At 30.2% G+C, this 13,342-nt stretch overlaps 3 protein-coding genes across 3 annotated transcripts; 1 reads left to right on the forward strand and 2 right to left on the reverse strand.

The window, feature by feature from the left end:
- Positions 1 to 1,707: 1,707 nt before the first annotated feature.
- Positions 1,708 to 4,210, reverse strand: Bm9036 (Trypsin-like protease protein 5, putative; the record flags this gene model as incomplete). Its single annotated transcript, XM_043075479.1, has 8 exons — positions 1,708 to 1,853; positions 2,248 to 2,365; positions 2,476 to 2,612; positions 2,826 to 2,906; positions 2,979 to 3,072; positions 3,471 to 3,597; positions 3,871 to 3,958; positions 4,144 to 4,210. 8 exons carry the CDS (start codon positions 4,208 to 4,210, stop codon positions 1,708 to 1,710), a joined length of 858 nt encoding a protein of 285 aa, XP_042931413.1.
- A 2,082-nt stretch (positions 4,211 to 6,292) lies between these two features.
- Positions 6,293 to 8,078, forward strand: Bm1196 (Uncharacterized protein; the record flags this gene model as incomplete). The annotated part of the gene is made up of 4 exons (XM_043075480.1): positions 6,293 to 6,302; positions 6,928 to 7,067; positions 7,479 to 7,588; positions 7,931 to 8,078. The coding sequence occupies 4 exons, from the start codon at positions 6,293 to 6,295 to the stop codon at positions 8,076 to 8,078; spliced, it is 408 nt and encodes a 135-aa protein (XP_042931414.1).
- An 872-nt stretch (positions 8,079 to 8,950) lies between these two features.
- Positions 8,951 to 12,165, reverse strand: Bm13696 (eukaryotic initiation factor 4A, putative; the record flags this gene model as incomplete). The annotated part of the gene is made up of 10 exons (XM_043075481.1): positions 8,951 to 9,095; positions 9,268 to 9,437; positions 9,625 to 9,762; positions 10,030 to 10,161; positions 10,241 to 10,350; positions 10,473 to 10,638; positions 10,988 to 11,127; positions 11,704 to 11,836; positions 11,938 to 12,019; positions 12,146 to 12,165. 10 exons carry the CDS (start codon positions 12,163 to 12,165, stop codon positions 8,951 to 8,953), a joined length of 1,236 nt encoding a protein of 411 aa, XP_042931415.1.
- Between the last annotated feature and the right edge of the window lie 1,177 nt (positions 12,166 to 13,342).

Genomic DNA, 13,342 nt, shown 5'->3' on the forward strand with positions numbered 1-13,342 from the left:
TATTTATATGTGTAAGAATTGGGCGTATCTATGATAAGACCATATGAGACAAGAATCTGAGGTATTTACAATAAGATCGTATAGATAACAGACAAGAATCTGAGGTTTACAATAAGATCGTATAGATAACAGATCAATAATCTGAGCAGTAAAAATGGATTATTTTTTGGTATAAAAGTTTTTGGTATAAAAGTTAAATTTTTGGTATAAAAGTCACTGTATATTGTTTTCACGATATAATATAACAAGACCAGAAAAAAAAACTTCGTCTGGCTCACCATAACAGTTGAATAGCGATGCATAGTTCTCAGTTTTCTGTTTTTTGCGTTGTAATGTCTGCGATAACTGCAGTTTCACCACTTTATTGTTTTTTTTTTTTTTTTTTTTTTTTTTTTTATACATGTGATAAATATATGTGAGGAATGGGAGTTTTAAAATAAACAAAATTACATGAGCAATAAATCTTAAGGAGTTAAATTTATGGCGAGATGATTTATGAAACCATGAGATTGTTTATAATTTAAAAAATGATTTATTGGTTTTTCTTTAAATTAACTTTGTTATTTTAGTTAGAGTTTCGCGAAATTATGATTCGCGACACTACATGCAAAGTTGATTTAGACAAAGGTTTTAATTCCTCATAAGTTGCAACAAAGCGCATGATAATAGCGACTGAACGATTGTCAATTTCGGATGATTTTTGCTCTTTGTGCAGTAGAAGTAGACCTTTACCACTTTAAAGTAGAAGCCTCTACAGTACTGCGACATTGCAATGAGTGCTACTGAATGAATTTGAGATATAAAATTAAGTATCTATGTGATTGTTTATTCATCGTTTTCTCCTGGTAAAATGCTAATCACTTTTTACTATATATATATATACTTCTCTAACGATAGAATGCTGTAATTTCCTTTTGAAATATTGTGCACAGTGATTAGATTTTATTTTCAAAATCCAAGCAGTCGAAAATGTAAAATTCTAAGTTGTTAGTATTATTTATTTAAATCTTGCATGAGATTTGTTTAGTAGACATAACAGTTTTAATCCTTTTTTTACCTTGAAAAAAAAATAAATAAATAAATGATAAATGATTTTTTCTATCTTTCCAAAAATTCTTGAAGACATTCCAGTGAAAAATTGCAGATTTCCTTATACAAAACTAAAGAAAATTTAATTCCTTTATACCTATAATCTTTTTTTTACTGATAACACTTACATTTGCAGCATTTTCTTGCTCATATTCAAATATACAACACTTACATTCACAACAAATACATTTAATAAAATTTTTTTTGAGACGTCCAAAGAGATTTGTAATACGAAATTACTCGGTAAAAGTCAATGAGAGTAAAAATGAGGTGTAAGAAAAGGAAAGGAAAGTGACTACATTAGTCTAAGGACCAAAAAATGCACGATTGTGTTAAAGGTCATTATCTCTTTCTCTTTTCCATCTTTTATTTCTCCTTCTTTGTAATAATACTATTCCTTTGAGTGTGACAAAATTTCAGTTTTTTTCAAAATAAAGTTTCGATCGATTCTTTATTTTCCAACACATATAATCTTATATCTTCGTCCATTTCATGCAAAAGTCCCAATACTTTCCTGGCTTTTTGAAAAAGTCTTCAGTATATTCCGGAATGCAAGTATTATTTGCTTCAGAATGATTTATTGCACTATTTATGCATGTACCACTTCTTCATTCAATTTCAAAGTAATATAGCTTTAATTTTTGGCTGATTTTCAGATTCGTCAAAACATATCCCAGCATACTGACAAATAAATTGACTATGTGCTCGCACATCGATGAAAACGCTTCCGTCTAAACTAATATCGACGATTGGTTCATCTGTCGCTGTAATTTGATTGATAAGTATATAAATTTTGAAATTTCTAAGCAAGTCTTTGCATACTTTGTTTTGAATTACTACAACTTATTGAAGCAATTAATAATAAGAAATAATAATGCGAATTAATAATGAAATAATAAATAAATAGTAATAAGGATAGTGAAGATTAAGTATCAAATGATAAAAAGAAGATTTCAAAGTTTTTTTTTTTTCTTAAAAAATATAATAAAATGAATGAGAAAATCACTTTGCTATCTTAAAAAAGAATGCCTAATAGAAAATTAAGAAGAAATTAACTACGTATTAATTCTTCCAAAAGTTATTAATTTATATCATGTAAGTATCACATAAGTGAAATTTATTTGGACTTTTCTGAAAATATACTGAAATTTAAAATACCATCTTTCGTGTTAATTGCCATATTAATAATTCGACAATCTGTCCCAGCAGAAGCAATTCCAGCAATATTCCATGCGCCCCTTTTAGTCTTGAACATTAATCCAGCACCACTATCACCCTGTTTGAAGAAGAATTTACTTTAAGTTGTAAAATTTTTAACTCTTCAACAATTTTATTCGAGCTTCAAATTTTAAAATTTTGGGAATTACGAAATATATTCCTCCTTACCGAACACATATTTGTTTCTTGTAATTCGGATGTGCATAATTGGTCATCTATTCGATCCGGAACTTGGTCTTCCAGTACACAGTCGATACGTGTGACATTTATTGTTGCTAATGCTGTTGTTTTTTTCATTCGAGTTGCTAAAAAAAAAAAAAAAGAAAAACATCTGCATTGCTAGAAGTAATAGTTCATTTTTGCAACTAATTAAATTTTCTGTACTTCAAGACTTAAACATACAAATTTGTAAAGTACTTTTGACTTCATGAAAAAGTTACTTGCTCACTTGAAGATAACTTCATTTGTGTTTTGTGAACATTTGTGAAAATTTGCTAATTATGACAAATAAAACTTACGATCAGAACCTCTGGCATACAAAGTGAAAGTATTCGGAATAAAATCATGCGGTTGTGTAATGCATGCAACATCATCCAGTGCTGCCCAAAATTTTATAATAATTTTCAAAAGGAAATTTTAAAAAAATCTAACTAACTTTACAAAAAATAAACTAAAACAAAATCTAACCATTTTTAATTTAACAGTAACGATAGCAATATCATTGTGTAAGCAAGGACCCGTGAGATAATCAGCCGGAATTGCTATCTGCAACAATATCACGTTTCTAGGTACACATATATCACAAGACTTACTTTTCAAGCATATTACAATTATTTATCGTTATCATTATCTATCTACTAGGTCAGATAGAAATATCGGAGACAAATACTTATTTATAATTATTGAGTGATGCAGAATTAATTCTGATGATCTGATGTGAGCAATGATGATGTGTTTGTGAAAACACGAGACGAAAACTTTACTTCGAAGTTTCGTAAAATAAGACAAGTATTAAATGGTTTCCAAAAAATAAATTGAAAAATCAAACAAACTTAAAAAGTCTCAATCAGATGTTAGATAACTTCAAATATTGAAAAAATAATACAAATTTCGACGTAATCTTTGATAAAATAAAGATTTTTATTTTGCAAAAAACAAATTACATTTTTGATATTTACTGATCGTGCCATTTGTTGAAAATCTGAACAAACATCTTTGGAAAATGGTAAACAACCGCCACCATAATACACTTTCCATCTTTTACTGCTCAATATTTGGGTTACAGTTCTTCTGGAAATTATTTGAAACTTTCTATACAACTTTTTAAAAATCTCATTAATAAATCATTTTTTTCAATATTACCAGCAAATTTGTCGCTTCGTGTAAATCATTGATAATTTTTTGCTGATTACTTGAGCTTACAATCTTCAAAAAGAAAAGCTAACAATTTCAACTGCATAAAATTTCAAAAAAAAGCAAATTATACAAAAAAAAAAAAAAAAAAATTAGAGAGCAAATTTTTTTTTAAAAAAAGATTTGAAAAAATACAGGAATAGTTCTTACTGCTCACAATCTTTTTGAATAAAACAATGGGCAGCTGTTAACACATGCCTATCTGATATCATTGTGCCGGAACAGCCTAACTGCATACCTTAAAATTCGTTATTTCAATTTCGTTTTAGAAGAAAAGGGAGGTTAGTGTTTAAACTCACTGAATATAAAATAATATTGTTACTAATAGATTATTCAATTGCAATAAAAAATTTGACAAGTTTGTATTTAATGAACGATCATTAAGCATAAAATTTTAATTGAAAAAAAAGAAGTAAATTGTACCATTTTTTGAATATTGTAAATGAACCGAAAATGGTGCTTCAATTTGTTTTACATTGATACCACCCATTAAGAAACGCGCAATTATCTTACTTGTTTGTTTATTTGTTATCGCTTCACGAGCAAAACGTCGAGGTGCGTAAAATTAATTTAATTAAATGTATGAATCATTTTTTTATTTAAGTCATATTCATTTATGTAAAATATAATTATGAGATGATTGAAGAAAGTAATTGGGAACAATTTCTTTAGAGAAAATAAAGAAAATTTCTTTACAGAAAATAAGGTTTGTGCTAAATTTGTTTATATTAATCGTATTTTATACGTACAGAACATGCAAATCTAGATTATATCAACATGTGTACGTATATGTAACTTATCATAAATTTATATTTTTTTTACAATGCAAAAAAAGCTATTTGTCATATTGTTGGAACTTTTAAATATCACGCAAAATTTATATGAGTTTAACGTGAAATATTGTAATCATCGGAGTGAATTTTTTGAAATATAAATTTAGATAGCAAAAAGTATATTTGCGCACGTGATAATCATTCATATTATCAGCTCGGCATCTCATCCATAATCTTTCAACTTCCTCTGTTGTCAGTCGTGATAACAATTCCGCTGTTTCATCAACAAATAATACCATTGCATAAAAACAAATATATATTATTCTGAAAGAAGGAAAAAGTCAATTTAATCAATTAAATTTAATTTACATTCTTTATATCAAGTTTTACTGATTTAATTTTGCTTTTTTACTTTATAAGAATTTTGACGATTTGCAACTGATAGAATAAATCAATCGATTTAGATTCATTAAAATTTCATTGAAGACAAAATTACAGAAAAACGATATCAACAGAAGAGGAAATTTTTCAGCTTTGTCAAAATAAAGTTTTACTGATGAGAAAATTTCCGGAAAATTAATTAACGGATCAGAAAATTTGAGGCTTTTTCCTTTTCTTTCTTAATTCCGTACTTTTGCTATGCACTTATTTACTGAAAATATTTTACTCTATCAAAGATTATTATGAAGTAAATCAAATATATTTAAATGCTTAAATTTATACACATAAGGAAAAAAAATAAATAAGTAAACAAGTAAACAAATAATAAATGGATATTAATCGATAAAATCTTAAGAAAATGTTTGGAAATAATCAATTTAATAAAACCTAAACATACCTGTAATTCATAATCGACAAATGATAGGAATTAAGTGAAATGTGAAAAAAGCTTTTCTTCCAAATTATTTGTTGATTACACGATTTATTTCAAATGATTTGCTCACTTTGAAAGAATGCATTTTCATAAACATAATAGTTTCTGTATGTTTTACATAAAATTTACATGAAGAAAGTTTAAAATTATGGAAAAATTGGAATGTCGGTGTCAATCTTTGATAAAAAGTGAAAAAAAAAATGAAATGTTTTATACTTTTTGTGAGTTATAACTAAATACAAAATAAAATATTTAGATTTCCTTTTTTATTTTATTTTATTTTTTTGTTTCGTCAAAAAAAAATTGACAGGATATTATGGAATAATTTGAATTCAAAAATGAATAGCGTATTTGTCAATTATTGCTTAACAACAATGGATTAACATTACTTCCAAGTTTTATCAGTCGCAGCACTTCCTTTTTGTTATTGTCATAATCAAAAATCATTAATTCATTACTGATAAAGATCGAATAAACTTAATTGATTAATTGTTTGTTGGTTACAAAGCAATACTATCTCCAAAATAATAATGAAGTCGTTATTTTTGTCATCTTTTTGCCATCCGCCTTTTCTTTACTGATTAAAAAAATATGCAATCATTATTTCTTATTAGATAATTAATTTAATTTGACTTAATTATGTTATAAGTAATCAGTAATAATCCATTGTGGTTTTAATTATTCAATATATTGTTATTATCCTTATATTTAAAAATATATCATAGAAATCAAATAACAGCTGGTAATTATCATGGATACTTTGATAAGATAAAGATTTTTAAATAAGTGATGTAATTTGCATATTGAAATTGAAATTTTCATAAAATCATCAACAGCTGAAATAAAAATGTCATTTTGAAGCGTAAAAGTGTGGTGTTGTCACACGTTAAATTTAAAGTAATGAAATCAGCAAGAAAGCAGAAGGATGAAAGACGGTCACTTAATTTGAATTAATTAATTCATCATTAAAAAATTTGTATATTTCCATTTTTTTTAACTTTTTCATTTAATCTAAGCTATATATATATATAATTTTCTAATATGGTAATAAATTTTTCTGACGCATAATTTTCATCACTTATTATTCGTCTTTAATCATAAAAACAATTAAATATTCTAAAGTTGCAGATTTTAATCTAATTAATTGAAAATGTGCTACAATTTAAATTGTCTAAACATAGCTTAAAATTTCAATTAACAAATAATCATTAAAGCGAACGAAACGTTGATATATTTAATGCTACAAATTATCGCCATTCGAGATATGGAAATGAAATGGATAAATCTTCAAAAAATTCCAAACAAATAATCAATAATCCAAAATTATCTAATTGTATTCAAAATATTCGATTGATTTGTTTTTCTTTATATATATATATATATATATATATATATATATATATATATATATAAATACCAAAATTTTCAAAAATATTAAAACATCTACAAAAAATTGCAAACTTTCATTAGGTTTTTTTTTGACAAACAAAAAAAAAAAATAATGAAAATTAAGAAAAATTTATTGCCATATTTCACTGTTGACAATAAGAAATATTCAAGTTAAGCGACCACAAGTTGTACCGCCAACATTAAACGAATTTACCAGATGGCGCTATATTGGTGTTTGTACAAAGCAAGAAGCTGAATCATTTGTTCAGTGTTTGACAGAATTTCGTTTGTATCATCAATGGGATAAATCGGTAACTCTTTTAATCATTTCCATCATTAGTATACTTTTTAATTAACCTGGCATCATTTAAGGACAATCTAATATTAGCTATTTAATTTATCTGTCTATAAATCTATCATCATTATCATCTTGATTCGTTAAAATAATAAACAATCTAATAAAATAATAATAAATAATAAATAATTGTACTAACACCATATTAAAAACTTGTTACTTAAAAAAAATGATTAAAATTATCGATGTTTTTTTCCAAAATTGTTCGAGTTTCAAAATCTATCTAATTTCAACACTGCCCTTAAAAATTAGACATTTTTAAGATTTGCGTTTGGATTAGCTATATTTCTAGACTGAAGCAAGAAACGATAATTGTATGTTGTAAAGTGACAATCTGATTTGAATTGAATGTATTAGCAGCTTTCAGATCAACCTAGACGTTATCGACCATCTACCACTTACAGTGATATATCGTTCATCGGTTGGTGATCACTTCCACTGGCTTGTTCGAACAATGGGTGAGATAATTGAAAACAAGTATGGACCAATTAATTATTTATTCATTCACTTTCAATTTTTAAAATTTTGTCTAGCCTAGATTAGCAAAACACTAGATTAATCAATCAAAAATCAGCTATAATTTGCGGCTAAATATATTGAAACTGATGTGATTATTAGTGATACTAAAATCAGCTACCTGCTTTCTATTTCGATTCACTTCATGCTTGAATCTAACGTAAAATAATTAAATGATTGGAGCAAAAATGTAATATATATTGCTATTGCATCTACATCTTTGTAAAACAAGTGATATTTCCACTAATTCGCAATTCAAACAACGATGATACACTTTTTAATGTTATGTTAGAAAATTTTCAGTGATACAAAACAGAGAGAATATAAAATTCGAAGTTATTACATTGAACATAGTGGACCATCGTTACCAACTCTAAATGAACTCATTCGATGCTACGAAAATCGTACATACAACAGATATGGTTATGTTGACGTATTCGGATTACCATAAAAATAATTTCATTCAGTGTTATAATGTCTTTTCCTCAAAACTTCCAAGAAATTTTTATCAGAATTGAAAGACCCGGGTTTCTAGTAACGGTCACTAAACTATAAGTCATGACTTGCGTGCTACTGCATATTTGTATACGGGAGTGCATTCAATAAATGATTTCTCACCGCAACTAAGCAGCAAATCTTGACTTCCAATTTTGCTAGAACAAATCCATAATGAACGTAGTCTCATTTTTGTTTATCGTCTTTCACTGAACGACTCAGCAAATCAATTGAAGGCAAAATCAGCATTGGTGCGGATTTCAGTTTTTGACTCGCTCATCAGTCCCACTAGAATTTGTAAAGTTTGTTTCATGTCATTCCACTACAGATTCAGAAACAAAATTTGTATTTAAAAAACAGCAACAGTGCAGCACAGGATCGACAAACGATACAATAATTAACTCACTAATTATCATTCAACCCAACGAAACGGTCAAAAAAGAAAAACAAAACAATGGAGGAACATGTCATCTTACCTCCCTTTACGAAAACAATTTAAAACAATGCTATCAATTCCTAAAAATGCAAACAAGTTAATCTTGAGTCCTGAAAAAGCACTCCTGATCCTTAACGCATGAAAACAGCAATCAAAAAGAAAAAAAAATGGCAGAAAACAAAAAGAAAACGTCATGTAGGCATAGTAACAAAGGCATCAAAAAAAAAAAAAAAAAAAAAAAAAAAAAATTGGTATAATTTAGGGAAAACCAGAATTTTAAACAGCTTAGTTAACAATACAGAACCCAGCCCGAGTTCGCTGAATTACAATAACTGTAATCAACAATGGAATAGCATAGCAATACAAATATCATGACATCATTATCACGGCCTTTAAAGCAAATTTGCAATATCCATCGGCATTTCTTCAATCTGTGTATTATAAAAACTTTCAATATCCTTCATCATTCGCATGTCAGTTTCCGTTATGAAATTTATTGCTACACCCTTTCGCCCGAAACGTCCCGACCGTCCAATTCTGGAAATTTTCAGATCACTGAATGCTAGTTATTCCTCGTTACCATTTCACATCATTAATTCAGATTCAGCACCACTTCCCCTTTTAAAAAATTCATTTGCGCTTCATCACCCATCCATTTAACGACGTTCAATTTCAAAAACAAAACAACATGCAATTTCGAATGACTCACCGGTGGATATAATTCTCACGATTGCTTGGAAGGTCGTAATTGATTACCAATGAAACTTGCTGAACATCTATCCCACGTGCCAACAAGTCCGTAGTAATAAGGACACGGGAGGAGCCTGATCGGAATTCGCGCATAATTACGTCACGCTCATTTTGCTCCATTTCGCCATGCTGAACATTATCCGGTTTCGATAAGAAAATGGAATGCTAATAAAACGAATTACTTCCGAAAAATTAATAGCAGGATCAACATTAGTTGATCAACATCAAAATATGATCGGAATGCAAACTGAGGAAAGTTTTCGAAAAAATGAATAAAATCATTGAACAAACAAGAAGTCATCCAGATATAACAAACCATGCAGGAAACAGTGTACTTTTCTTTACTCATTTGAGCTGCAAGGTAATCAACCTTCCTACGAGTATTACAGAAGATGACGGCCTGAGTTACATTAACTGTGGAATATAAATCACAAAGTGTCTCGAATTTCCATTCCTGCAATACTTTAAGTTTCAAAATGCAAATTACTTGATCGATATTCGAAATACATTAAGATTAATTCCATATGTGTATTCTCTATTAATTGCACGGCTGTGGCTGACGCCTATTTTCTCCATAGAAACCATGTCAATATGCGGATGCACCAGTTGCAGGTGAACCAAATAATCTACCCCTACTCTTCTCATACCCTTTTCACGGCAATCCATATTCAAATATAATTAAGCAGAAAAACAACGAAAACAGCCGTGCTTCTTTCTCGACGTTTATGTAGAACTGCCTGATGCCTTCAAGGGTAAGCTCTTCTCTCTTCACTAAGATACGTATGGGATCATTCATGAAACGATTTGTTACTTCCAGAACTTCCGATGGCATCGTAGCCGAAAGGAGCACTACCTGAAAGAAAAGTGCCACTTTAAAAATGTTTGAAAATGATAATACAATAAATATAAGGAACGAACAGCAGCAAGAATACCTGAACATCACTCGGCATACATTTGAAGACATCATAAATTTGCTCCTTAAATCCACGAGAAAGCATTTCGTCTGCTTCATCAAGCACGAACATTTTGATGTTATTGGTTTCTAAAATGAGTAGTCCCTTGAATAAAGCTATTTTTCCAGACATCAAAGTATTTTCTTTAATTTTTTGAAACCTTCAAAGCTAGTTTAATGTGGAAAATAAGTTCAATATAACCACAACTTACGGAGAGACTGGCGTGTAATCATATCATTAACACGGCCGGGTGTACCAACTACAACGTGAACACCAGACTCCAATTTACGCTGATCATCACGAACATTTGTACCTCCAATTGATGCATGGCACTTCACGCCAAGATATTCACCCAACGATAGCATCACTTTTTGTATCTAAATCCTTTACAATATAACCTGAATTCGCAATTCCCTGTTTTACTTCCTCTAAAGTAATGACCGATCAAAAATGTTCGCTTAACACAAATCTTGATATGGCGAAAGGAAGCCAAGAAACAAGACTCAACATCTTCGAGCTCAGCTGCTAAACATAAAATCGCCATTTCCTAGTCCGTGAGGGCAAGTTATATCATCATCGCTCGAACAACTTTCTGCGCATCCAACAAAAACTCCATTCTTAGCATATAGATTACTGAACCTATATGTGCATAAAAACTCTATTTCTCTCCTACTTTGCACTCCTTCTCCGATATTTAAATGAAATCTACTGGAGTTAAAAACACACCTGCTGCGCCAACTCACGAGTAGGTGCCATTACAAGGGCTTGAACTTCTGGGATGGTTTCATCAATATTTTGAAGTACAGCTACGGAAAAAGTGGCCGTTTTTCCAGTTCCAGATTGTGCTTGCGCAATGACATCACGTTCTGTAACAGAAAAACCGAAAGAAGAACAAGAACAGAACACACAAATGCGACGTCATGATATTTCATGGATCGTGTTCGGGAGATCCAAAAATCCAATTAAAAAGACCCAAATTCGATTCCTCCTTTCACGAAAAAAAAAGAAACGACAACTTTTTTTTTCTGAATTTTTTTAATGCGGAGTCGCTCCTTCCTTATGATTCTATTTCCTAATGGTCGAATAGATGAAACAAACCGACATAGAGAGAACCTCGAGAATTAAGGCAGCAAAAAGCATGTGATATGATAGTGCGACGCAACATAGTGACTCAATATGTCTGATTAAAAAAGATGAGAAGAGTCAAACAAGACAAAACGATCGGGAAAAGACCATGTAAGTCTTGGATTCTAACTAGCAACTTTGCCCTCCATTACCATTCTTCATTCTCACTTATTCACAATAAGTATCACGAAACGAGACTTACGAAGAGCCAAAATTTCGGCACACCTTAAAACAAATCTATATGAAATTTAATAATCTGCTTTAGTGGTATGAGACTGTCAATTTACTGACTTTATACTTTTCGTCTCTTGACTTACTTTTGGTGCACGGAATAATGGCACGTTGCTGGATAGCGGATGGCTTCTCAAAACCAAACGCATAAATTCCACGAAGAAGATTTTCTTTTAAACCCATTTCATCGAAGTTTTCGCATACATATTCCCAATTACTCTATAAATGAAACATTCATTTCGATTTGTGACAATATAAACTTCTAAGTCTCACTTCCACCAAGATGTTTCCCCACCACAAATAATCCCAGCAAATCATACCTCAATAAGACCATCAGAATCCAAAGGCGCCTGAATCGGCGCAGGGGCGCCAGCGGCTTCACCGTCGTCTACATGTTTCTGCCTACAAATTCTGCTGACTGGCAACATACGAAATGCTTCTAACAAATTTGTGACCTATTTAATTCGAAATTAAAACACAGAAATATGCAAAAGATATCAGTTCAAGAAGAATATCTGAAACACATACTGTTGATTGGCATCAGTCATGTCAGGATCGCCGAACAAAACGAAAAAAATTCGCGTTTAGAGTGAAAATAGATAAAACCACTTCCGGTAAATAGCTGAAAAAGGATGAGTAAATGCAATAATCAGTTACATGAATTTCAAATTTAAAAGGCATTTAAAAGGCACCAGCGCCTGACCACTCGGAAAAACGCAGACACGCACATTTACACAATAGACACAAGCATATATACAGGTATACATGTAACACAGAAAAGCGCTCAGACATACACACGGACAGGCACTTGCGTACATGCACAGACATATAAAGACAATTTTTAATAAGAAGCACATCAACACAAATCAACATGCATGCATATATACCTACAGAAATGTATATGCAGGAAACGATATCCATACAACAGCACAACTTATATTCTCATTCTCCTATATATCACATGTAAACCTTTAATTTCAATCTGCACAGCATATTAATGAACAACCATGCTTCACTCCCTCATAAATTCAACGTTGTAAACTCAAATACTTAGACGTATTTATCACTATATGGCCGCGAGTGTCTCACAGACGCAATATCAACCAACATAAGCGTATATATACTCAGCACTAACAATACTCAAACACACACACAGCAAACAGTCAATGAAAGTAAGGTCAACGACATTACCAATCTACGACAACACCAGATGACACAACCACCTAACAGATGCAATCACAGCCTAAACTGACCTCACTCGCTACTATTTACTGCGCGGGGCACGAAAATACGATCAAATGCAACTGAATGTACGAATTAATCTTCGACCCGCATTCGAAATACGAATGAGTAAACTTCGAACAAAACGTCTGTGATAAAATTGAAAAATTGTTGTATGATGAAGTAAGGTAAGGTAAAGTGAAGTGGTAGTTTTATTTAGTAATCATTTGTAATAAGAATTTCATTCGGCAGTAATTTTTCGAAAGGACTGTTAGAAAAAGTAGAATGAAAATTAATTAGCTTATTTTGAAAATTAGCTTATTAAGTTGAAACTAAGCTTAATAAGTTAATTTTCAATTGAGGAAAATTTCTCGGTAGCTAAATCATATAAATAGTCTCTTTCTGTATTGTTATATAAAGTACATATTTTCCTTTTTTTTTTTATAGTTTTATATGTCACATATGAATTAATCCGGGATAATCTGAGAAATCGTAATTGCAGTG

This window comes from Brugia malayi (genome assembly GCF_000002995.4).
Source record: "Brugia malayi strain FR3 genome assembly, contig: Bm_v4_ChrX_scaffold_001, whole genome shotgun sequence".
Taxonomy (NCBI): Eukaryota; Metazoa; Nematoda; class Chromadorea; order Rhabditida; family Onchocercidae; genus Brugia; species Brugia malayi.